The sequence below is a fragment of the Hylobates moloch genome, unplaced genomic scaffold, assembly GCF_009828535.3.
Source record: "Hylobates moloch isolate HMO894 unplaced genomic scaffold, HMol_V3 SCAFFOLD_22, whole genome shotgun sequence".
NCBI classification, from domain to species: Eukaryota; Metazoa; Chordata; class Mammalia; order Primates; family Hylobatidae; genus Hylobates; species Hylobates moloch.
This window is the reverse complement of record NW_026652297.1, coordinates 43,087,103-43,113,362: the sequence shown is the minus strand read 5'-3', so window position 1 is coordinate 43,113,362 and position 26,260 is coordinate 43,087,103. Positions and strand designations below refer to the sequence as shown.

Below are 26,260 nucleotides of genomic sequence, written 5' to 3'. Positions count from 1 at the left end.
ACCAGCAATTTTGTTAGATTCTTATTGGCTTGGGATGTCTAACTGCCTTTCAGAGAATCCCAGAACTGTATTTGTTCTCTAACGATTAGCTGTGGCAATAACTTGGGTAATGGGGTAAAAACAGCCTCTACAAACTGTGTGCCTTCATCAGTTTGTCCTGGGCCTCCATTTAGGGCACTTATACTTTAGCTTGAAGACTTTAAAACTCTTCCATAATATTGGTAGGTATTTATTCCATGTACCTCTTCACTACCATCCCATCCCATCCCACTGTGTTGAGTTTGTGATTTTGATTTAGTTGCATTTCATTCATGTGTATTAAAGAATTCTATGCTTATTTTGTTCCTAATATAGTCATATGCAGATTAATTAGTTAAACACAGGTATGCTTAATTAGTAATACATCTTCCTAGAGAAATGTCAAGGGTGCTCTTTTAACCTGGTCTGCCTATAGGTTCAGCTGACTTCAGTTAAGGCCAAGCTACCTGCAAAAACTTGAATTGCAGTCCCCACTTGGTTCTCTTGATAGCAAATGAATATTTTTCATCTTTCAAATAGCAAATGAGTATGTTGCATCTTTTTTGAGTACAAATTGGCTTTATTCTTGGAGCTAGTTTTACTGCTTCTGAATGCACAAGTCAAACTTTGTCACTACCACCCCAAAGAATGCTATTTAAAGGAAATTCAAGATAAAACTGATCTTTTCAAAATGAAGTCTCTAAAAATACATGCATGTATGTATTTATATTTATTTTTTTCCTTTTTAAGAGATGAGGTCTTACTCTGTGGCCCAGGCTGGAGTGCAGTGTTCAATCATAGCTCACTGCAACCCCAAGGGATCTTCTGCCTTGGCCTTCCAAAGCACTGAGATTACAGTCATGAGCCACTGTGCCGGACCTTTTAAAAATTTTTTGTAGAGACAGGGTCTCACTATGGTGCCCAGGCTGGTCTTGAACTCCTGGCCTCTAGCTGTTTTCCTGCCTCAGTCTCCCAAAGTGTTGAGATTACAGGCAGGAGCCATGGTGCCTGGCCAAAAAAATACATATATGTTTATAAATCACTTCTTTACTTCTATTCCATTGCATTAAAAATACCTAAAAGGAGACCTAAGTTAATTATACCTGCCTTCTTTCTGCTTCAGATTACTTATTGGGTCACATTTTGGTCACCATGAGTGACATATTTCTGTATCTAGGGATATTCTTGTCTCTTAAGACATACTGGCATTTTTTTCTGTGTAATAGAGCACTTTACCAAATGGAAATGACTAGAGTTCTCACTGTGATATGTATAAAGACCAGAAAATATTTTGTTTTTATAGAAAATTGAATGATACAGGTGTATTTTTTAGTGACATTTATCACCTAGACTTAGACAAATACTCTACCTCATGGTGGCACACGCCTGTGGCCCCAGCTACTCGGGAGGCTGAGGCAGGAGAATTACTTGAACCTGGGAGGCAGAGGTTGCAGTGAGCCAAGATCACGCCACTGCACTCCAGCCCAGGTGACAGAGCCAGATTCCATCTTAAAAAAAATTTTTTTTGGCCAGGTGCGGTGGCTCACACCTATAATCCCAGCACTTTGGGAGGCCAAGGTGGGCAGATCACCTGAGGTCAAGAGTTCGAGACCAGCCTGGCCAACATGGTGAAACCTCATCTCTACTAAAAATACAAAAAAAAATTAGCAGGGCATGGTGGCACGCATCTGTATTCCCAGGTACTCGGGAAGGCTGAGGCAGGAGAATCACTTGAACCCAGGTGGTGGAGGTTGCAGTGAGCCAAGATCACACCATGCACTCCAGCCTGGGTGACAGAGGGAGACTTCTTCTCAGGAAAAAAAAAAAAAAATTGTTTTTAATGAAAAAAAAGTATCTTGATCACTTAATCAAATTGTTCTGATAAAGGCTAAGATTAATTGCAATCAAAGACCATATAAAATTTAAGCAAATTATGATCATTTTAAACCATCTTTATAAGCCCATGATGCCACTTGCCTGGTAATCACCTGTTTTGTTGTTTTTTTCTTTTGCCTTATTTTAAAGGGAATTGGTAACAAAACAGAAATAAGTGTCAGGGGGCAAGACAGGCTTATAATTTCTGCACCAAACCAGAGAAATGAAAAGCCAACGCAGAGTGTGTCATCTCCTGAAGCAACATCTGGTTCTACAGGTTGGTATGAGTGAAGAGTATATATAGGTCCATTTTGAGAAATCCTTGTGTTCTGCTATAATGTGGTAGCTGTGTTTCTAAGAAACTCTTAGTTATCAAAAGTAAATTATATTTAAAAATCAAATTATAAAAGCAGTTATTTTAATAGGAAAGTGGGTTAGGTAGGGGCTAGAGAACTTTATTCATAGCAAGTTATTTTTTGTACAAGAATTAAAATGATAGGGTTCTATAATTAAAAGTATATAGCTATAAAAATCTATATGTATCTGAGTAAATACATCATCGATTATCTCTCTTTGCATAATAACAGCTTTACTTTTCCCACTCTATTAGCACACACATACCATTTCCTCCTTTACCCGTGTTGGAAACAAACGGGCTGATGCCAAAGCTCTTGTCATTATTCCTAGGTGTGCTAGATACTAGTAACTGAGGGGCCTAGAGCCTAATTGTCCTAATGTAACCTGTTTTCTGATTAGCAGACACCATGAATTGAAAATCAAGCCACGTTATTCTTGCTTAAAGGAGAAGTGACTATATTCAGTAAGATTGTGCCTTTGGAATGTTTAACTTTTTTTTTTTTTTTTTTTTTTTTTTGAGACAGAGTCTCACTCTGCCACCCAGGCTGGAGTGCAGTGGCTCAATCTCGGTTCACTGCAACCTCCATCTCCCAGGTTCAAGCGATTCTCCTGCCTCAGCCTCCTGAGTAGCTGGGATTACAGGGGCATGCCAACACACCCAGCTACTTTTTTTATTTTTAGTAGAGACGAAGTTTCACCATGTTGGCCAGGCTAGTCTCCAACTCCTGACCTGATCTGCCTGCCTCAGCCTCCCAAAGTGCTGGGATTATAGGCGTGAGCCACCACGTCTGGCCTTTTTCTTTTGAGACAGGGTCTCACTCTGTCATGCAGAGTGGAGTACAATGGTACGATCATGGCTCACTGCAGCCTCGACCTCCCAGGCTCAGGTGATCCTCTCACCTCAGCCTCCTAGGTAGCTGGGACCACAGGTGTGTACCATGATACCTGGCTAAGTTTTTGTATTTTTTGCCATGTTGCCCAGGCTGGTCTCGAACCCCTGGATTCAAGCGATCTATCTGCCTCGGCCTCCCAATGTGCTGGGATTATAGGCGTGAGCCATTGCACCCAGCCAACATAATTTTTTTGATACTAACTTACTAAGGATTTTAGAGTTTTAATTGAATGTCTGGTGGGTTTGGTTTATGTAACAGTATTATATCAGTAGTATTTCTGTAATACTGCTTGCTTCATATAGCCATCAAGAAAAGAGTTAAGTATTAACTAGCTTGTTCATCTGGAATCTTAGTTTAGGAGAAAGGAGTTTGTTTCATTTTGTTCTTTAAAAATTTGTTTTGAATCTAAGAAGGACTATAGTAGAAAAAAAAAATAAACTATTTTCTGAACATACTTATAGACCCATATATGGGTTTATTTGTTTGTTTTCCCACACTGACCAGCTGGGTGTCCTATGATTCAATTTGATTCTCACACTATCTCCCTGGTGTTAGAGTCCAATCCCTCAGGTGAAGGGCTCAACCCTATGAGACTGCCCCCACTTCAGATGTCAGTTGCAAGTCTGGGGCTTCAGAACTTCTGACTGACCAGCTATAAATTGGAGGTTCTCATGACCCCCTCCTTGGGTTTAGTCATTTGCTAGAGCAGCTCACAGAACTCAGACAAGCCCTTTCTTTACATTTACTGGTTCATGATAAAGGATATGGCAAAGGATACAGATGAACAGCCAGATGGAAGAGATGCACAAGGCAAGGTATATGGAAAGGGCTGTAAAGCTTCCATGCCCTCTCTGGCCATGCCACCCTACAGGCACCTTTGTGTGTTCAGCAACCTGGAATTTCTCCAAACCCTGTAGCTCAGGGATTTTTATGGAGGCTTTATCATGTAGGCATGACCAATTATTAACTCAGTCTTCAGCCCCACTCCCCTTCTTGGAAGATGGGGGGTGGAGCTTAAAGCATCTAATCATAGCTTGGTTTTTCTAGTGACCAGCCCCCAACTAGGAATCCACCAAGAGTTGCCTCTTTAGAGCAGAAAACACTTATATTATGCAGGAAATTCCAAGTAGGAGCTCTGTGCCAGGAACCAGGGGCAGAGATCAAATATATGTTTCTTATCATATCACAATATCACAGTGACCAAGTAATTTTCTGGATGGATCAAAGTCTTAAGACCTGAAGTGGTAATCTTGAATCAGTAGTAACTCAGGCAAACCTGAGTGGCATAAAGTGTAAATATTTTTGTAAGGGAAATTTAAATAAGATTCTAATTATTATAATAGCAAAGTAAAAACAATCACTGTTCACAAAAGTACTTGGGCTAGCTTTCTTAAAAAGAAAATAATGAGAGCTGCAGGACAGGGAGAAGTAATGCCAGTGGAGATGGGGCACATGTTGGATGGGGCATTTTAAACAGCCTTTTTCAATATGGAATTGGGAAGGAAAGTTGAGTTAAAGAAAGGAGGGAGTGAATAGCAAAGTCCAGTACTACATTTGCAACTTGTATCATTTCAAAATACTTTATAAAAAGATGAACCTACAATGTCAAAGGAATGAGTAGATGGACTTAGAAGATTTCACATTAGCCATAATTGAGAATGTTCCCTTCTTTGAATATTAAAAGAATCTTTTGGCCTCCACTTTCCATAATTAGGTATGTCAGTTTTGTTACCTCTTTACATTAAATGATTAGTAATTTGTCTGAATTTAAATGGGATACCTAGGAGGATCTTTATTTGAAATCGGCAGTTTCCTAAGGAGAAAGTAAATTCTTCCTATATTAGACTGATCTTAACTCAAATATTATGCTTTTATTTTGGATGGAGCTTGTTTTTCTTCTTCCTCTCAAAGTTACTGAACTTTTTTTTTTTTTTTTTTTTTTTGAGACAGGGTCTTGCACCCAAGTTGAAGTGCAGTGGTGTGATCATAGCTCACTGTAACCTTAAACTCCTGGACTCCAGAGATCCTCCTACCTCAGCCTCCTAGAGTAGCTGAGACTACCAGTGCCTGCCACCATGCTTGGCTAATTTATTTTATTTTTATTTTTTGTAGAGATGGGGGTCTCACCTTGTTCCCCAGGCTGGTCTCGAACTCCTGGGTTCAAACGATCCTCCTGTCTTGCCCTCCTGAAGTGCTGGGATTACAGGCATGAGTCGCTGTGCCCAGCCTGAACATTTTCTTTTTATATAGTATTTTCATTGTAAGATTTAATTTCTGCTGTGAATATTTCCTTTTTTTCTTTTTTAAGTGGAAGGTTATACTTCTTTATCTCTGGAAAAAGGCAGTGTTGTTTTTTGCTTAAGCAGGAACATAGAATTTAGGTTGTAAATTAAGATTGAAAACCTAATTTAGGGCCGGGCATGGTGGCTCACACCTGTAATCCCAGCAGTTTGGGAGGCCAAGGCAGGCAGATCACAAGGTCAGGAGTTTTGAGACTAGCCTGGCCAACATGGTGAAACCCTGTCTCTACAAAGGTACAAGAAAAAAAACTTAGCTGGGCATGGTGGTGCGTACCTGTAATCCCAGCTACTCAGGAGGCTGAGGCAGGAGAATCGCTTGAACCCTGGAGGCGGAGGTTGCAGTGAGCCAAGATCGCGCCATTGCACGCCAGCCTGGGTGACAGGGAGAGACTCCGTCTCAAAAAAGAAAAGAAAAGAACAGAACAGAACAGAAGAGAAAAGAAAAGAAAAGAAAACTTAATTTAGGGACTGGTGCTCTAAAGCTTTGAGCTTGGTTGAAGTTTGGTTAACAGCTGTGGTTGATAAGCATACCTTGTCTTTTTAAGTGACCGTTTTGCTTTTTGTGAAAATAACTTCAGTAGTTGAAAAGTCAAAATAGAGACTTGTTCACCCTTCAGAAACCAATTGCATCATCTCAGCTGGTGTTAACTGCTTAAGGAAATTATTGAGCCTTTTCTTAGTAAATTTCAGGGATATATAAAATGTTTGGCACTGTCACATTTTTGTTGTTTGAAGAACTGTACTTGTATTCACACTAGATTTCAAAGCTATTTTCCAAACGCAGAAATGCTCACCTCCTCTTTCTTAGAACATGAACATAATACTCTTCAATGGTTTTAAATGTATATGTTCTTTGGGTAACTTTCAGAATAATTTTAAGAAATCATGTTGCTTTATCCTCTGTAAGACAGTAAATCAAATCTCATCTGCTCTTCATGGTGTGGTATATTACCCTCAACACAAGTAAATATTTTTTTGTTTGTTTTTAAGCAATTCCATTTTCATTTTTGCCCTCCCTAGTAGTACTTGAATATTGACACTTTAATACTAAAGTATGGATCTCTGGGATCCTCAGGTTGGTCTGGGAGGGTAGCATATCTGTTGTCTTAGTAAACATTTTCATCAGTGTAAGGAGAAGAGTGAGAGTAAAGAAAGGAGCCAACACCTTTATTTGTGATTACTATAAATCGATTAACCACAGCTCCAAAACAATATATTATTATCAAACTACCCACTCCTTCCCAAAAACAAAACAAAGTAGTGGGATCCTTCATTTTGGCTTTGAACTAAAGTGAGGGAAGTCATTTATACATAGCCAAGAGCAATGAAACCAGAAAATATAAAGGTTATATGAAAGGCTTTATAGATAGAGCTTCTATCTGATTTTATAGGTCTTAGTGGCTTCTTCCTATGGCAAGCCAGAGGTGATTATGATTTAGAAGGAATATGTAGGTGGTGCAGGCACTGAAAACATGGAGAACAGCTGCACTGCAGGTATCATTCCTCCTCAGGCTCACAGAATGAAATCATTCCTGACAGTGTTCTTTCAAGTTGTGTTCTTCAATTTCAGTTTTATCCTTTCCAAAAATGGGGTCCATGTGAGTTTTCTTCAATTTGCTTTTAAAGAATTGTACTCTTTAAAAATCTTAATAGTTTGTTTTACCATTTAACATGAAAAAGCTTGATAATTTGTTTCAACTAGTTTTCCACGACTAATTATTTCCAAAGTATAACAGATCCCTTGGTACTCAAATTAATGATTAGGTTTTGGTCACATTTTTTGCCTTCCCTGCTTTTCCTGCTTTTGTTATTAATAACAATAGCAAAACTTATATAAGTGCAAAAAGCACTGTTAACCATTTTATGTATAGAATTAATTAAACTCATTTGTTAAAATGCAGAATGTGTAGCACTGATTGAATTTTGAACCAATAATTTCTAACATCAGGTGGGTAATAAAGTTATTTTTATGCATCCTTCAGTCCCTTCATTCCCTAATTATATTTACCTAAAGATGTTTGTGTGCCTTTAAAACTAAACTATGTCTCTGCAGTTTTAGTTTGACTTTTTAATTTTTAAAAAAATCAATCCCCCTTTATTTGTATAATTTAGAACCCTTTGTGATTCCGTCTCAGCTCATCAGCCTTTACAATTTGATCTGTTAAATAATTTATATGCTCCTGAATATTTAGCAGCTTTTAATGATTTTAATTAAGATTCCAAAAGTACTGGGTAAGAAAAGCAAGGAATTTGGTCATATCTTAATTACATAGATGTCTAGGTATCCTTAAGTGAGTTTTTGTTTGTGTGTTTAAATCATTTCTTAGGCTCAGTAGAAAAGAAGCAACAGAGAAGATCAATTAGAACTCGTTCTGAATCAGAGAAATCCACTGAGGTTGTGCCAAAGAAGAAGATCAAAAAGGAGCAGGTTGGCTTCCTACATGTAGAGAGTTAAAACATTGTATTTGTAAATGTTGTGGCTTACATTCCTGTCTTAAAAGAAAGAGAAACTTTCCCCCACACTGAGTTTCCTTTCTGGACTATCTTACGCCTCTGTCCTGGTGGGTTCCAGTGCTCAGTTTTAATACAGCCATCCCTGTGATTCTGCTTCAAGCATTTTCACAGAAAACAGGCTTCAGGAGATGGGAAGCCAGTGGTGCAAGACTTAAAAAATCCTTCACATTTATTTGGAAGTTTCTGTTATCAGCAAAATGATTTCATGTTTTTATGATTTTTATTTGGAACCATCATTGAGTTCCTTTTTTTTTTAATTTTGATTTTTGGTTTAAGCTGCTGGTATGTATTGTTTTTTATTTTTTAAACAAATCAATTTAATTTATATTCTTATATTTAAGAAGCAGATATTCATAGATGATCTGTTTTTTCTGTTAATATCGCAGATTTTTTGGAATGTTATTTTCCCGGTGGAATATTCGCCTGATATCAGGTTGTCAGATAAATAATACTTAGGTAAAAAAAAAAGGTGTGTGGGGGGGCTGCATTTTGACTGAAGTGTATTAAACCAGTGTAATCAATGTAGTAAGATACATTTAAATCACCTTTTCAAATAAAATTTTAGAAGCCATTCTTCTTTAAATTAAACTCACAATCAGATTTTTTCTTAATTTTTTTAGTGAAAGAATTTCCATTCTTACAGCCTAAACACCTGCTAGTAAACAAAACAAATTCTGAATAGAATTAGTTCCAATAAGTTTTATATTTTTAAAACCATTTAATATGGAAGAATGTGAGCTTTTCTATTTAAAATATTTCCTTCATGATTTTAAACTTCCAAATTTAAAAGCTAACTTTGTGGGTGCTCTGTGGTATCACCAAGCAAGTGAAACAGTTTTTGCAGAATATTTAACTAAAGTTTAAATAGTATACTAATTTGTCATTCATTTATCATATTAACTTTCATATTTCATACTTAGGAAATTATATTCCAAAAAATCTTTCTAAGCTCTTGAAAATCTATAGTATTCATTACCAAAATGAAGTTGTGATTTTGCCAGCTGGTTCCCAAATTCAGTCTGTGACCAGTCAGTTTAAAACTAATAAGCAGAATGAGTACAAAAAATGGGACAAATTGTTAATGCCACTGTGTTATAGTTAGTAGTAGAACAATACCAGTGATTGTTTAGAAGATTTTATATTTGTATTACTAATTGTATCTTATAAAAGCGTTTCTGTTGTATGTTTTTTTACCTGTTGTAAAAAAAATAAAAATTTTTTTAAAAAGCTTAGAACAATCCTTAAATATTTATAAAATGTGTTTCAACATTCATATTTCACCACATCTTAAAGAAACATGAAATTCAATTTATAGCTTAAACAGGAACTCCTCCAAACAGCCTCCTTTTTCTAATTCCAATGGTTCAATCCTCAAATTACCACGTGTTTTACATATACATTGGCAGAATAACTTCTGATCTCGCTCTCCTAATGTAGGATCAAGACACTGTTCATAAGACACTCAAGAAAGTGCTTTTGCAATATCACAAACTTATTTTCTTAAGTTTGTACTAGCAGCAAAAGTATTGAGCTTCCAGCTGTATGGAGCCCTGTAGCACTCTCTACAGAGAGGGTCCTGATTCCCAGCAACTTAGCTGTGAGTGCAGGCGCGGAAGGGTCTTAAAGTGGCGTGAGTTACATTAACCTGAGTATCATAGTAAGTAAAAATTTATCCTAACGTCTTTGGGGCGGGAGGGGTTTTTAGCAACACTGGGGCCGGTTGCAGAAACAACCCCTCTCCTGCCTTCCAGACACTGAGGAAAGTATTCTTGTTCTCTTCATATACCAAGGGAATGGTGGGAAAAGTCTTTGCTAGAGAGCATGTGGCTGTGTGTTGTCACTTAATATTCAGCACAGGCAGCTAGGATTTAAACCCTCCCTGATCTTGAGACAGAGAACTTTACCCAGAAGATGGGACTGAGTTCAGATTTCAGATACATTAATCACTCATCATTACTTAGATTGATGAAAGTATCTTTTCCTTCTATTAATAATTAAAAGGGAAAAAAATTATTTGTTAATGCTGTATTTTTCTGTCCAAACAGGTTGAAACAGTTCCTCAGGCTACAGTGAAGACTGGATTACAGAAAGGTGAGTTAGTATTATAATGTTGCTTTGCATTTCCTTGATTAAAACCAATTTTTAAGAATTATTTGTACTTCATGTATTTTTGTCTGTCTCTGTAAATCATTGTTGTTGCTCTTCAGTGTGAAATTGCAGTATTCCCCAGTGTTTGTGTGTGTGTGTGACTTTTAGAGTTGATCTTATTCTGTACCTCCACGTGAAAAGTCTTACTTGTTTTGGTAAATTGGAGAACACCATGTAGACTTGATACTGTTTCCAACTTTTCTCCATAAGATTCTGGGGTTTCACTGGCTTATAAACTAGGGATGTGACGAATCCACTTTTTTTGGTATTCGACTGAATACCGAATAGTAGCTATTCATGTTTGTCAAACATGGACTATGACAAATCAGACAAGACAAGCTGATTGAAAAAATCTTGCCACATTTATTTTTACAGTGCTGTAAAATCTTTTTGTAAATTAAAATGATTCATAGCATTTATGGCCACTATTAGATGACCTTATGCGAATCTATTTGAGATATGCACAAAGTTTAAGAAAGCTTAAACTTATATCTGTATTTTCTGTGTGCAATTTGACTACAGTACAAACTCCATAGCATGATTCGTGCGTTTTTGGTGAGATCAGACTGTATTTAATACCTGTAGTTTACTCTGGGCAAATTGCATTATTTAAAAATAAAATAAAACAACAGCCTCTCTGCATTCTCGGGGAGAAGTCTGCAGCGATGGTCTCCGTGGAGATCCTCAGCAGAACTGAACAGCCTCTCGGAGGGAACACTGCTTGGCGGAGCTCCAAGAAAAGACATCGCGATCGCTGCGAGATTAGGAGGCCTGATTGCGTTGTGTTTCCACCATTCCACAGGGTCGGCGGACCGGGGAGTGCAGGGCTCTGTCAGATTCAGTGACAGCTCCGTCTCCGCAGCGATTGAGGAAACTGTGGACTGAGATTCCTGTACAATTTCATCCCAGAAACTCCAGACTTGTAGTCTCCATGCAAGATTTCTTTGTCGGCGGCTCGATAAACAGTTTCTTTGTTTCGATTTTGATTTCGCCAATCATCATTATTGGCATTTTCCTGCCTGGTTTCTTCTTCAAGACTCTGAACAATTGCTTTAACAGTCAAATGATTTTTTTTTTTGGTTTGAGCTGGATGGGTACAGCTTAAATCATGGGTCCAGCCTAAAAACCACCATTTAACTTACACTGATCAATTTCAACATGGACTGTTTTTTTTTGTTTTTAAATAAAGCATCATTAATGCACATCTGCAGGGTTTTGCCAAACAGCCCAAACTGTATACATTACAATCATTAAAAGTTCTTATTTTTTTTTAATATTAGTGCCGTTATCATGGAGAACAGCATGACAGCTGTCTTTGGCAGTCTGTCATTTTTCTAGCATTTTCAGAAACTCATCGGAAATGGCGGTACCTGTGTTTCCCTTCGAAAGCCTCTCAGTACAGCACTCCTGTTCCTCTGTTAAAACTCCTTGTTAATCCAGTGATCTTTTAGGCCAAGGAAATATTTTGTGATGGTGTTCTGGGTCCATACACCAGCAATGAAGGAGATAGATTTGTGTACTTGTGTTTTTTAATCAGCATTAACATGGGCAGGCACCCTCATTTATAGATGTCAGGAAACATTCAGTGAAAAACTTGTAGAATGGGATGTGATAACGAGGTTCCAGTAATCTGAGCAGTCTAACGAGGCCCACCTCCTCCACCACAGAACGTGGCTATGTTCCAAGTGCTACTCTCACTCAGCCTGTTGCGGATCTTCATGGCCTCAGGAGACTTGTTTCTCCATGGGCTCTTCTGGACTGCACACTTCCACCATAGCTTGCTGGGCTGATCTAGATGTCTGTTTGTTGTATGGAAATTTTGGGGGAAAAAAAATCCAAAACACAAACTGTGGGTTGAAATATTAACCGTCTCCTTGGTTCCTTGGTATTCACCGTGCCTGATCTGCACATTTCATCGTGGCTGTTTCTGTATAGCCTATACTGCATTAGCCCAAGAGATTGTTGCTTTGTAACTTTTTGCACTATTGTTTTGGCTGGATTTGTATTACACACAGTTTTAAAAAAAAAATTCCACACTATTCTCTGCCTTTTTTTTCCTATTTATTTCTTCCCGCACAAATTCCACATAGAGGCCTTCCCATCCAGCTCTACGTGATTTGGCTGCACTTGAACACTGATTGTCCATTTACAACCCTCAGCAATGTGCCTCCTAAATGGCATGACATATGTAGATGTGCTGCAGCGCTTGTTAATGGTCACAATAAATGCCACTTCACCAAGGAAGTCTCAGATGAACAATTACGAACATCCAAATTTTATTGGGGGGCAATAATCAACTGAATTGCAAAATTCGGGGGAAAATGGCACTATCCGTGTACGAATCGAATACAAATCAAAGATTTGTCACATCCCTAATAAAAACAAGATGGAGATGTCTCTGCAACCATATTTGTAAGCTACACAGTGTGTTGGGTTTTATGTCTTTCCCCCTCCAAATTGAATGGTTCTTTGAATTGCTCCAAATCCATCAGCTATCCTGCAATTTTGATAGAATTGATTTTTAGGTTGGAACGTGGGCTCTGTTGACTGAAAATAGCTTTAGAGAGGAGAACTGAATTAAATGTTTTGATAGAGCGGTTGTAAATTAAATCAATCACTACCAGGAAGGTCAGAAGTTCTGAAGTTTTGACTCATTACTTCAGTGTTACAAAGAGAGCTATGCTTTTTCCACACTAAAGATGAGTTTGAGAAAAGAAAATATTCTCCCACACACACAAAAATTAAAACAAACCTTAAGTACTATTTTAGGATTAATTTCAGTGTGTTGTATTAAGGTGCCAGCGAGATTTCAGATTCCTGTAAACCTCTAAAGAAAAGGAGTCGCGCCTCAACTGATGTAGAAATGACTAGTTCAGCGTACAGAGACACATCTGACTCCGATTCTAGAGGACTGAGTGACCTGCAGGTAAATATGTGCAAGGGTCTGGACAAAGTGTTCTTTCTGAACATAATGCTTTTGCCTTATTTATTTGGGGAAATCGGGACATTTTAAAAATACTCATAGAAAAAAATCACTTTGTTTATTTTGAGCGTCTTAATTCTTTTGCTCTCATGTTATATAACAAAACTATAGTTTGTTTGTAATTTTAACTACAGTTTTTCCCAAAACAGCAGACCTATGATATCTGTGGATTTTGGAAAGAAAGGAAGGAAAAAAGAGGTGGTTGTGTCAAGATCTAATAATGCTTGAGCAAGTCTTACTAGGATTTTCATAGCGTCTTATCTTTGAGGGAATTTTTATTTTGTTTTTCTTAAAAATGCTATGTTTTCTATGTAGGTAGGCTTTGGAAAGCAAGTAGATAGCCCTTCAGCTACTGCAGATGCAGACATTTCTGATGTGCAGTCCATGGATTCAAGTTTGTCAAGAAGAGGCACTGGAATGAGTAAGAAGGACACTGTATGTCAGGTAGGCAGGTAACTGGTGCTATGGCTTGAAATAATTGCTATTATATTCTGCCAGTAATAGACTTAACTCCTGTTGAAAAGGGTAATATGTTTCTAAATTATTATGATATTACTTTAAAGCTACAGATATAAGACCTCTTTCTGGTTCTTTTTTTCCCTTTCTGAGTTGGAATACTTACCCACATGCCAATCTTTAGTGTGATATACTATTATTAATTGGAAGTAAATGGCAGATGACTGATTGGAAAAACTTTCTTAAATTCAGAATTTTAAAGTAATAACTTTCTTGTGTATTTTTACCATTCTTGAAAAAGTACTGCTTTGCCCTGTGAAGAAAAGTTAAATATGCAGATCCCAAAGAAGGAATCCTAAAAGATCAAGTATGACTTTAAACTTTATACCATATTGGATCTGGAAATACTGTAATTGTCTAGTTCTCTGGTTCTCAAAGTGAAGGCCAAGGACAAACAATATCAGCATCTTCTGGATACATGTTAGAAATGCACATTGTTGGGGCCCCCGCCAGACCTACTGAATCACAGTCTGTGGGTGAGGGACCCGGTAATTTGTGTTTAACAAGCCGCCCATGTGGTCTTGATGTTTGCCAAAGTTTGAGAACCACTGCTTTTTGCCATATTACAGATTTGTGAAAGCTCTGGTGACTCTCTGATTGCTTGTGAGGGAGAGTGCTGCAAACACTTTCACCTGGAGTGCCTGGGATTGACATCAATTCCTGATAGCAAGTTCATCTGCATGGAATGTAAAACTGGTAAGATGACTTATTTCGATAGTCATGAAAAGATGAATGGGATTGTGCCAGGAATGTGCACTGGCAACCTCTCCTAGGACATCTTGTTCCCATCACTTTTATTAGCCCTCCTCCTCTCTTCCCAAAGGTATTTCAACAAATTAAGATTTGGCTTCAAGATTTAAAAAGTAGTTAAATTTCCTCCTACTGGTGCCTTCTACCATAAAACCTGTCACATTACCAAGATGAATTTGTGTTTTATATAAAGAGTTATACAAAGTATGTTAATTGAGTTATTTTTCAGATGGGTTTGAGATTTTGGGGGCTCAATAAATTGGTTTAAAGTTCTTTAAGAGATTGGAACAAGTATCAGTGCATAACCACAGTGATTATATTTTTAGTGGAAATTTGGAGCTACTGGAAATCATTTTTTAAACTTGGGATTCACCATTTATTTCTTATCTCACTATACATAGACTACCACCTACCAAAATAATTTGTATAGAGCCAGAGATGAATTGTGCTGCATCTTGCCCCAATTCTTAGGATTTCTTCTCCTCCGCCACTGCAGTGATTGTTAGAGGTCGTTTTCTTGAATTAATATTAAATCACAGTTCCAGCCAAAAAAAAAAAAGAGAAATAAATATGCTAGTTTATATTTCTTCTCTCTGTAGCCATAATTCTGGTTAATATCGTGGAAAGCAAGTTGTAGTTGTTTAATCTGTAACAACATGGCAAATAAAAAATAACTGGAGATGACATGGTGGTGCTTCTAGGAACCATGTTGACGTGTTTTTTGTTTTGTTTTGCTTTGTTTTAGCTATGAGGAACTAAGTCAATTGGATAGCAAGTATACATGATATGCTGATCTTACCTTTGACTCTTTATTATTTTTCTACTCCTTCTTTTCCTTTTATATGGATTCTTACAGATACTTATTTTATCTTTTCTTATTTGATTGTATGCCTCCTAAAATCTTTCAGACAAAAAGTTAGTAATTTTTTTTTTTTCAAGACAGTCTCGCTCTGTCACCCAGGCTGGAGTGCAGTGGCGCGATCTCGGCTCACTGCAAGCTTCGCCTCCCGGGTTCACGCCATTCTCCTGCCTCAGCCTCCCGAGTAGCTGGGACTACAGGCGCCCGCCACCACGCCCTACTAATTTTTTGTATTTTTAGTAGAGACGAGGTTTCACCATGTTAACCAGGATGGTCTCGATTTCCTGACCTCGTGATCGACCCGCCTCGGCCTCCCAAGTAATTTTTTTTTTTAACTGAACACTGACTTACTAAATGTTAGGTGCTACAAGTACTAAGCATTTTCTCCTGCTATTTCATTTGATCCATGATAAGATAGGTACTATTATGATTTCCATTATACAGAAGGAGAAACAAGATTTAGAGAGTTTAGTAGCTTCCCCAAAGTCACAAAGATAGCCCATGATGACTCTGTGATTTAAACCCAGGCAGCTGGACTCCAGATTTATTTTTTCTTTACCATGGTCTTCTACTGCCCTGGTGAATAGGATGGACGTCACAAGTCATATGTCATATATCCCAATACACACTCATTCACATACATACACACACACACAAATACACACACGCATACATAAACTAAGCTATGGAAGCTGTTTAGAACATATAACTTAAAATTTTCCCCTTATAAAATATTTTATTCATCACATTTAGACTCTGCAGTAAAACCTGTGAACAGTTTGCCAGCTGGCAGCCCTGGGGTTATATTATCTGCACATTGTATTATTTGGCCTTCAGAATGCATTTCCATTTTTGAACACGGATAGAGCATGTAATCCTGGCTCCTCACATTCCCCATTATTCCTTTTTCTAAAATTCAGTCATTCCAGTCACTTATATATCCTGCCTGGCCCCTTTAAGCATTCTCAAGTATTGTATTAGGGACTTCTTGCATTGCTATAAAGAAATACCTGAGACTGGGTAATTTATAACGAAAAGACGTTTAAATGACTCACAGTTCTGCAGGCTGTATAGGAAGGAGAGTGCCAGTATCTGCTTGGCTTCTGAGGAGGCCTCAGGAAACTTACAATCATGGCAGAAGGCAAAGTGGGAGTAGGCACTTCAAATGGCAAAAGCAGGAGCAGGAGAGAGAGTTGAGGGAGAGGGCCACACATTTTTAAATGACCAGATTTCACAAGCACTCACTGACTGTCGCAAAGACAGCACCAAGCCATGTGGGATTCACCTCCATGATCCATACACCTCCCACCAGACCTCACCTCCAACATTGGGGATTATATTTCAACAGGAGATTTGGGTGGGGACAAATATCCAAAGTATATCAAGTATGCAATCCCTGATTTAAGATATTGATAGGAAGGACCATGTATCTCAGTATTAAAACACTCTTAGGGCTTCTCTCCTAACTCTAGAATCCAGGAGAATTCTTCCAACAGAGGCTAGGTGTATTTAATTTGGTACACATCTATTAGAAAATTTAAGAGGGAAATTTGCTTTAAAAACAGTTAAGTATGGGATGTTGTCAGTAAGCATGAAAAAAATTTTTTTATTAAAAAACAGTTGGGTAGAACAAAGAGGACTCACATTTCCTCATTTGAAAGTATACTACAAAGCTACAGAAGTCAAAACAGTGTGATACTGGCATAAAGACAGACATATAGACCAATGGCATAGAAAGCCCAGAAACAAGCACTTGCATATATGGTCAAATGATTTTTGATAAGGGTGTGAAGACTAGTTAGTGGAAAAAAAGACAGTCTTTCCAACAAATGATGCTGGAAGAGTTGGATATATGCCTGTAAAAGAATGAAGTTGGACCCTTACCCAACAGCATAAACAAAATTAATTCAAGATGAATCAAAGACCAAGCTGTAAGAGCTAAAACTATAAAACTCTTGGAAGAAAACATTGCATAGAGGAAAAGCTTCATGACAATGGATTTGGCAGTGATTTCGTATACATGACACCAAAGGTACAGGCAACAAAAGGAAAAACAGACAAACTGTACTTCATCAAAATTAAAAACTTTTGTACACCAAAGGGTCTTATCAACATAATGTAAAGGCAACCCACAGAATGGGAGAAAATATTTGCAAATTACATATCTGATAAAGCATTAATACCCAGAACATATAGAGAACGCCTTCAACTCAGCAATAAAAAACTAAACAACTCAAGCCAGGCGTGGTGGCTTATGCCTGTAATCCCAGCACTTTGGAAGGCTGAGTCGGGCGGATCACCTGAGGTCAAGAGTTCAAGACCAGCCTGACCAACATGGAGAAACCCCGTCTCTACTAAAAATACAAAATTAGCCGGGCATGGTGGCACATGCCTATAATTCCAGCTACTCGGGAGGCTGAGGCAGGGGAATTGCTTGAACCTGGGAGGCAGAGGTTGCAGTGAGCCGAGATCGTTCCATTGCACTCTAGCCTGGGCAACAAGAGCAAAACTCCATCTCAAAAAAAACCAAAAAAACTAAACAACTCAATTCAAAATTGGGCAAAGATCTTGAGCAGATAGTTCTCCAAAGAAGATATGCAGATGGCCAATATACACATGAAAATATGCTCAATATAATGAGTAATCAGGGGGCCAGGTACAATGGCTCATGCCTATAATCCTAGCACATTGGGGAGCCAAAGCAGGTGGATGTCTTTGAGCTTAGGAGTTTGAGACCAGCCTGGGCAACATAGTGAAACCGTGTCTCTATTTAAAAAAAAAAAAAAAAAAAGTAATCAGGGAAATGCAAATCAAAGCCACAATGAGATGCCACTTGATACCCATTAGAATGACTAGTATCAAAAAAAGAAAAATGAAAACAACATGTTGGCTTAACTATGGAGAAATTGGAACCCTTGTGCATTGTTGGTGAGGATATAAAATGGTGTAGTGGCTGTTGAAAACCCGATGATGGTTTCTTAAAAAATTAAACAGAATAACAAATGATCAAGCAATTTCACTCTGGGTATATACCTGAAAGAACTGAAAGAAGGGGCCAGGCGTAGTGTCTCACACCTGTAATCCAGGGATTTTGGGAAGCCAAGACGAGCGGATTGCTTGAGTCCAGGAGTTCAAGACCAGCCTGGGCAACATGGTAAAACCCCATTTCTACCAACAACACAAAAAAAAAAAAGTTAGCCCAGCATGGTGGCGCGTGCCCATAGTCCCAAATACTCAGGAGGCTGAGGTGAGAGAATCACCTGAGCCCAGGAAGTCAAGACTGCGGTGAACTGTAATGGCATCACTCCACTCCAGCCTGGGCAACCAGAGTGAGACTCTCTCAAAAAAAAAAAAGAAGGACTCCAACAGATATTTGTACTGTCATATTCATATTCCTAGCAACATTATTCACAGTAGTCAAAAGGTAGAAACAACCCAAATGTCCATCGATGGATGAATAAACAAAATGTAGTATGTACCTACAATGGAATATTACTCAGCCTTAAAAATAAATTCTGATACATGCCATAACATGGATGAACCTTGAGGACTTTATGCTGAGTGAAATAAGCCAGGTATAAAAGGCCAACAAATATTGTATGATTCCATTTATATGAATTACTTGGAATAGTCAAATTCTTAGAACAGTAGTCACCAGGGTTGTAGGGGAGGGTAGGATGAGGAGTTCTTTAATGGGTACCAAATTTCAGTATGGGATGATGAAAATGTTCTGGAGGCAGATAGTGGTAACAATGTGAATGTACTTAATGCTACTGAACCGTACACTTAAAAATGGTTAAAGTGTTAAATTTTATGTTATATATATTTTACCACAATTATTAAAAAAATTAAGTGCTTTTAATTTACTTATGACATAAAAATTAGTTTGGTACCTATTTGGTACACTTCTAACGTATTAGAAGCGAGAACTGTGATTCTTCAAACCATTGTTTAAGGTTATTTAGGCAATTTTCCTTTTAGTTTACAAAAGATAAAACACTTCACATGTAAGAATTTTTGCAGGTACATACCTAATATGTTCTTATACTACCACTTTCTATTATTTAAGTCAAACGAGATTTCTGGAAAGAAAGCATTTTTATTTGCCCTTTTGAATAAAATGTACAATAGAATAAGTCTCCAAAAAGAGTTCTGTAACAGATAGTTTTACTTATTCTTTTTTTTCCCCACTTCCCCCATGGTCCTTGACTCTGGACTGATGGACTGACTTCTTTTTTTTGGTCCCATTGCCCAGGCTGAAGTGCAGTGGTGCAGTCTCAGCCCCCTGCAGCCTCGACCTCCCAGGCTCAGGTGATCCTCCCACCCCAGCCTCCTGATGAGCTGTAGGGACTACAGGCACGCAGCACCATACCCAGCTAGCTTTTTAATTATTTATTTATTTATTTATTTATTTATTGAGACAGATTTTCGCTCTGTCGCCCTGGCTGGAGTGCAGTGGCGCAATCTCAGCTCACTGCAACCTCCACCTCCCAGGTTCAAGTGATTCTTGTGCCTCAGCCTCCCGTGTAGCTGGGATTGATTACAAGCACACACCACCATGCCCGACTAATTTTTGTATTTTTAGTAGAGCCAGGGTTTTGCCATGTTGGCCAGACTAGCCTCGAACTCCTGACCTCAAGTGATCCACCTGCCTGGGCCTCCCAGAGTGCTGGGATTACAGGTGTGAGCCACTGTGCCCAGCCTCCAGCTAGTTTTTTGGGTTTTTTTTGTTTGTTTTTTTTTTTTTTTAAGTAGAGAGACAGGTTTTACCATGTTGCCCAGGCTGGTCTTGAACTCCCATACTCAAGCAGTGCACCCACCTTGGCCTCCCAAAGTGCTGGGATTACAGGCGTGAGTCACTGTGCCTGGCCACTGACTGACTTGTTCTTAATAAAGGCCATTTCCTAGTGAAAAGGAAGAGTATGGAAAGCACTCACATGTTAGAGCTCTAACCTAAGTCTTAAAGGAGTTTGATAGTTCAGCTCTCTGTTAGCATAACACTTGTACTAGTTTTAACTATTTTCATTTATATTAGGCTTATTTTGATCATTACATAAATGAAGGCTTATTTTATTTTATATTTTCTTGAGAGAGGTTCTTGCTCTGTCGCCCAGGCTGGAGTGCAGTGGCATGAACATAGCTCACTGCAGCCTCGACCTCCCGGGCTCAATCCTCCCACCTCAGCCTCCTGAGCAGGTAGAACCACAGGCACATACCACCATGCCTGGCTAATTTTTTAATTTTTTTGTAGAGATGGGGTCTTACTGTGTTGCTCAGGCTGGCCTTGAACTCCTGGGCTCAAGTGATCCTCCTGCCTCGGCCTCCCAAAGAGCTGGGATTATAGGCGTGAGCCACCGTGATCATCTGAAGTCCTATTTTATTTTTACAGGGAGTAGTTTATTTATTAAACAAATCTGTGAAGTCAAACTTCCTACCTTTCAAATACATTTTTTTAATTTTTAAAACTTTTAAGTTATTTTAAAATATATAATTACCTTCATATCTATATACATGGTAAAATGTACTTTATTGGCCTTAACCATGTGGTGAAAAAATGTACTTTGAAATTACATATATACAATGGGACCGAAAAAAAAACCCCACCTTACTGTACTTTATTTCTGCAAGACAACTTAAAAAGTGAATATCACAGTTTCAACTACTCATTTTAAAGAACTTTTATAATTCAGCAAATTTGTAAAGATTGGGTACTTCCAGAATCAAAGAAAAATAATGCAATTCACCTAACTTTCTATAAAAAAGCAAAACTATTCCTTATATTTTTTCCTTCAGATTTTTAATAGGCATTATAAGAAAAGTGGACAAAAGACTTGAACACTTTCGAAAGATGGTATCCAGATGACCAATAAACATTTGACAAGTTTGTGGTTATAATTTGCAGTTCTTTGCTTAAACATTTCTTTCTGTATCTTTATTGACTCTTGGGAATTATCTGTTTATGTGTCTTATCCATTTATGTTTTGTGGTGTTAAAAGTGTTCTTATCATTTGTTAATATTTTAAATTTATCTCTAATTACACAAGTAAAACATAACTACATTGTTTTGAAAATATTATAATTACTGTTCTTGCTGATGTCACCCTTGATCATCAGTATTAATCCTAGGCCCTTACTTAGTTCCAGTCCTGACAACCATTGTCAGTTTGATGTGTAGCCCTGTAAACCTTTTTGTGTGTCTGTGTGTGTGTGTTGTAGTACAAATCTGTCATACCATTGTTCTGTCGGAGCTCTTCTTATGTCAATACAGATGCATTCTATTTCATTGTTGCATAGTGCCCTAGTATACATATAGTCATAGTTTATTTAACTCTTCCCTTATCAAAGGACACTTGAGTTACTTTCACTTGTTTGCAATTACAGTGTTTCAGGCAACATCCTTTAACATTTACTTTCTGTCTTCCCCAATGTAGTTATTGAGAAATTGAATTTCTAGGCAGAAAGTGAATGTACTTTTATTTTAATGGATATTGCCCAGTTGCCTTCTAAGGTAGCTGCTTCCAACTTAAACTCCTACCAGCCCCCTACACCCTTATCAATAATTGGTATTATCACTGTAGTCCCAATTACTCTGGATTCTGGGGCACAAGAATCACTTGAACCTAGGAGGCAAAGGTTGCAGTGAGCCAAGATCACACAACTGTACTACTCCAGTCTGGGCGACAGAGCGAGACTCTGTCCCAAAAATAATAATTGGTATTATCAAACTCTTTTTTTTGTATTTATTTATTTATTTATTTATTTATTTATTTATTTATTTATTTATTTATTTATTTTTTGAGACAGAGTCTCACTCTGTCGCCCAGGCTGGAGTGCGGTGGCGTGATCTCGGCTCACTGCAAGTTCCACCTCCCAGGTTCACACCATTCTCCTGCCTCAGCCTCCCGAGTAGCTGCGACTACAGGTGCCCACCACCACATCCGGCTAATTTTTTTGTATTTTTAGTAGAGACAGGGTTTCACTTTGTTAGCCAGGATGGTCTTGATCTCCTGACCTCGTGATCCACCCGCCTTGGCCTCCCAAAGTGCTGGTATTACAGGCGTGAGCCACTGCACCCAGCCGTTTTTTTCTATTTTATAACTGGTTTCAGTTAGCATTTACCTGATTACTAGTGAAGATGAACATATTTTAATTTTCTTTTGCCTATTTGTCTTTCTGTAAATTGCCCATTTACATCCTCTGCCCACTTTTACATTAGGCTGCTTTGGTTTTTTTCTATATTGATTTGTAGTTTGTCTTATTCCATTATCTTTGCTTATATATGTTGTGTGCGTTTTCTCCATATGTAAACTGTTTATACAACAAAACAATCTTTTGTCATTTTTGTTGCATATTTCCCTACATCTGTTTGTCTTTTACTTGTTTCTTCTTTTTTTCCTGTTTAGTTTTTTCATATTTGGCATTATTTTCTTCCTTGAATGTTGGACATATTCACCAGTGGAGCCATCTGGGCCTAAAATTTTTTTTGTTGAAAGATTTCCAATTATAGTTTCAATTTATTTTAATAGTTTACAGAACTATTCATATGTCCTGTTTATTTTTGTGTCATTGTTCGCAAGTTCTTTTTTTCTAGGAATCTGTCCATTCATCTAAATTTTCAAATTTGTTAGCAAAAATATAGTGATACCCTTTTACTATCTTTTCAATGTTTGTAAGATTGGTAGTGATGTTCCATTTTTCATATCTGATATTAATATTAGGATCTTTCTCCTTTTTTTATTATTCTTACCAGAGGTATCAGTTTTATTATTCTTTTTCAAAGAACTAGGTTTTGTTAATTCTCCCTAGCAAATGTTAATTTCACTTCATTCTTGACGAATATTTTCACTGGGTATACAATTCTGGTTTGGTAATTATTTTCTTTCAGCCCGTTGAAGATATCATTCTATTGTTTTTTTGGCTTCCATTTTTCTCTTTCAGTCAGCTCTGTTTGAAAGTAATTGTCTTTTTGTGGATAATTTGAATATTTTCTTTGTCCTTGATTTTCTATAGTTCGAATAAGATATATCTAGCTGTAATTTTCTTTTTTATTAGGATTGTGAGTTTTCATTTTATGTATATTTTGCAGATAGAAATAATCAGTAATTATCTAATGGAATCTGTCTTTCCTTTGGTAATTTATTTATTCTATGTGGGGAAAACTTTGCTGCTGTCTGCTACCAGATGTTAAACAAATTCTGTTCTGGCTTTTCTATGGAATCAGTTTTGGAGATCTAAATTGTTTTTAGTATTCTGTCTCCAAATTGATAATCAATTATTCTAGCAAAATTTAAAACATAATTTTAATTTAGCATTTATTTTAAATGCTTTTTTGTGCATTAAATTCTTAAATATAGTAATAGAGTCTGTTTTAGGAGTAGCTGTTTGATGTCTATAGCTGCTTCTACTTGAATATGCTTTAGTCAATTTTATTTAATTTGTATTCCTCACCAATTTTCCAGGGCAGCACCCATGTTTTTCGTGTAAAGTGTCTGGTAAAGATGTGAAGCGTTGTTCTGTTGGTGCTTGTGGGAAATTTTATCATGAAGCCTGTGTCCGCAAATTCCCCACTGCCATCTTTGAATCAAAAGGATTCCGCTGTCCTCAGCACTGCTGCTCTGCCTGCTGTATGGAGAAAGATATCCACAAAGCAAGTAAAGGTAAAACAGCTGAAGAAGGAGACAAAGATTGTTTTAAGTGCAGTGGCAAATAACATTATCAAGCATGTATTACAAACAACATAAGGCATTCTCCTTCTGTGTATCTCTAGCTTTAACAGTTCAGCCACAGTACATACACAGTACATGTTTAAGTAGAGATTACATTCTAAATTCAGACCATGAGAAGAAAATTCCATGTGTTCAAAATACCCTTGAAAGTCCTTCAGGTAGGTGCCATATTGGATACCACCATCTCTGCAGCATTGGAACAAATAATTTTTTCTTTGGACGATCTCTAAGTGACTATTAGGCTTACATTTAGGGGCCATTATAGCATAGGATGACAGAGCCAGACTAGGGAAGAAAAAAATGCTTTTCATCTACTGTAACTAGCATCTCAGAGGGACCCAAAAAAGCCCAACTCCAGAAACTTATTTTTATGTTCTGCTGATGCCTTATTAGATTCCTTTTTGACTTGTCTTTAAACAGGCCGCATGATGAGATGTTTGAGATGTCCAGTTGCCTATCACTCTGGAGATGCTTGCATTGCGGCCGGAAGCATGTTAGTATCCTCCTACATTCTCATCTGTAGTAATCATTCCAAACGGAGCAGTAATTCTTCTTCTGCTGTAAATGTAGGCTTTTGTTTCGTTTGTGCCAGAGGTGAGTGTCTAACTTTTCTCTTCATTTATTTTTGAGGTCATTGGCATATTTCTCCATTAACATAGAGTCTCAGCATTGGGAAAGAACTCAGGCCATCTAGTAGAATCTCCTACCCAGTGCAGAATTCCACTGTAATATATCCCTGAGAGAGATGAACATTTCCAGTAACTTTTATAATGCTAGATGTCCAAAGTGTTAGCATACTAATTCTTCCATAAGTTAAGCTAAAATCTGCATTTCTAAAAATAACAGAATTATAGTTAAGTTCTTAGTTTTTCTGTTTGGAGCATTAAAAGATTAATCTTTTCCCTTCTGCAAACAACTCTTCTATTCAAAGTAGATCCTTCCCATGTCATAATCTTAAACCAGAACTTTCAACTGATTGAGATTTCACTTGGAAGGCAAGACTAGCACATCTATTTTTCAGTTGTTTATGCTGTATTTTATCATAATGTTTTGGTTTGGCATTGAGGAGGGCCTGATGGGACACAGCCAAGGCAGCATATGTGGTGGTGTTAGTTCAGAGCCAGCTATGTGGGCTTTCTTATTGCCAGCTGTTGATGTTTAAGTACGCCAAGAGATTGATCAACTAAAAACAATACTGTAGCCCTATGGGGGTCAGTGAACTTGGGTTCATGATAAATATAAAATGAAACTTCTTTAGTTCAATGTTATACAGAATATCTGGCTTTATCTCAAGCCATATTATAATAAAACTTTTTTGGTACTTAGTAAGCATTATAAAAACTAACTAATATCCCTAAATATTGCTTTTGTTTTGTTAAGTGCAAAGTTTTCTGACTTTCCCTCTGAACTATTCTCAAGGCCTCTAAGGCCCATCGTGCTTGTTAGATTCTATTTAGACCATGCTGAAGATGAAAGTGGTTTTTGTTTGGTTGGTTGGTTTTGCTTTAGGAGACAGTTATTTTAATTTGGCGAAAGTACTATAACAACTTTTAAAAATAGAATTTAGGTAGTATGATAGATCTTAGGTGGTTTTGCTTTTGTATCTCTCATTATGAAAACATTACTTGGAGGTAGACGGTAAAAGATTAAATAAATCATAGTCCTTTGTGGAGTAGCTAGCAGGGTCTGTAGTAGACACTACTTTCTGTTTGCCTGTTTTATAAGCACATGTGACTGTCTGCCTTTGCAGCAGGAAGTAGTGTGTCTTTCTTAACTACAGCAGTGTCAAATGTATCCTGCTCTGAAACCTGGCTGGTATCATGGAGGAGTAGGTCTGAAGTGTTTCCTGCTATATGGTAACAGGTGGGCAAATAATAAAGAAAAAGGTGTCACTCATTGCCTTTCCCATCTCTGCATTCCTAACAAAGTAATGATTAGAAGAAAAAATTATTGTATTATCAGTTGAATGTTTAGCTTTAGAGTCTTTTAAACGGATGAGTGGCAGTGATAACGTAAAGTCTCTTATTGCTTTGCAAACTCTATGCTACCATTGCTGGGCACTGACATTTCCTGTCAGTATATAAGCATGCATAATTTAGCCTGCATTTTAATATCAAGTTTATAACTATTATGTTGGCTTATGTTGGGGCGCATTCTGAATCAATTGCCATCAGTAGATTAATTAATAGTCTGTTTTGCTGTACTTCATTCAATAATTGGGATACCTTTAAAATAGGTATTTTCAGGCTGGGCACAGTAGCTCACGCCTGTAATCCCAACACTTGGGAGGCTGAGGCAGGAGGATTGCTTAAGGCCAGGAG

General features: G+C 37.6%; 1 protein-coding gene across 7 annotated transcripts in view; it reads left to right on the top strand.

Moving 5' to 3' along the window:
• The window catches only part of NSD3 (nuclear receptor binding SET domain protein 3), a 114,076-nt gene that overhangs the window by 53,806 nt on the left and 34,010 nt on the right, over positions 1-26,260 (top strand). For 6 of the 7 annotated variants that reach the window (XM_058433573.1, XM_032144031.2, XM_032144029.2 and 3 more), the window contains exons 7-14: positions 2,044-2,170; positions 7,771-7,871; positions 10,003-10,048; positions 12,901-13,031; positions 13,404-13,532; positions 14,174-14,300; positions 23,673-23,870; positions 24,360-24,533. In XM_058433573.1, the coding sequence (XP_058289556.1) occupies positions 2,044-2,170; positions 7,771-7,871; positions 10,003-10,048; positions 12,901-13,031; positions 13,404-13,532; positions 14,174-14,300; positions 23,673-23,870; positions 24,360-24,533 (1,033 nt within the window). Of the gene's footprint in view, positions 1-2,043; positions 2,171-7,770; positions 7,872-10,002; positions 10,049-10,907; positions 11,380-12,900; positions 13,032-13,403; positions 13,533-14,173; positions 14,301-23,672; positions 23,871-24,359; positions 24,534-26,260 lie in introns of those variants that run through there. The other variant, XM_032144032.2, reaches the window with a different exon arrangement.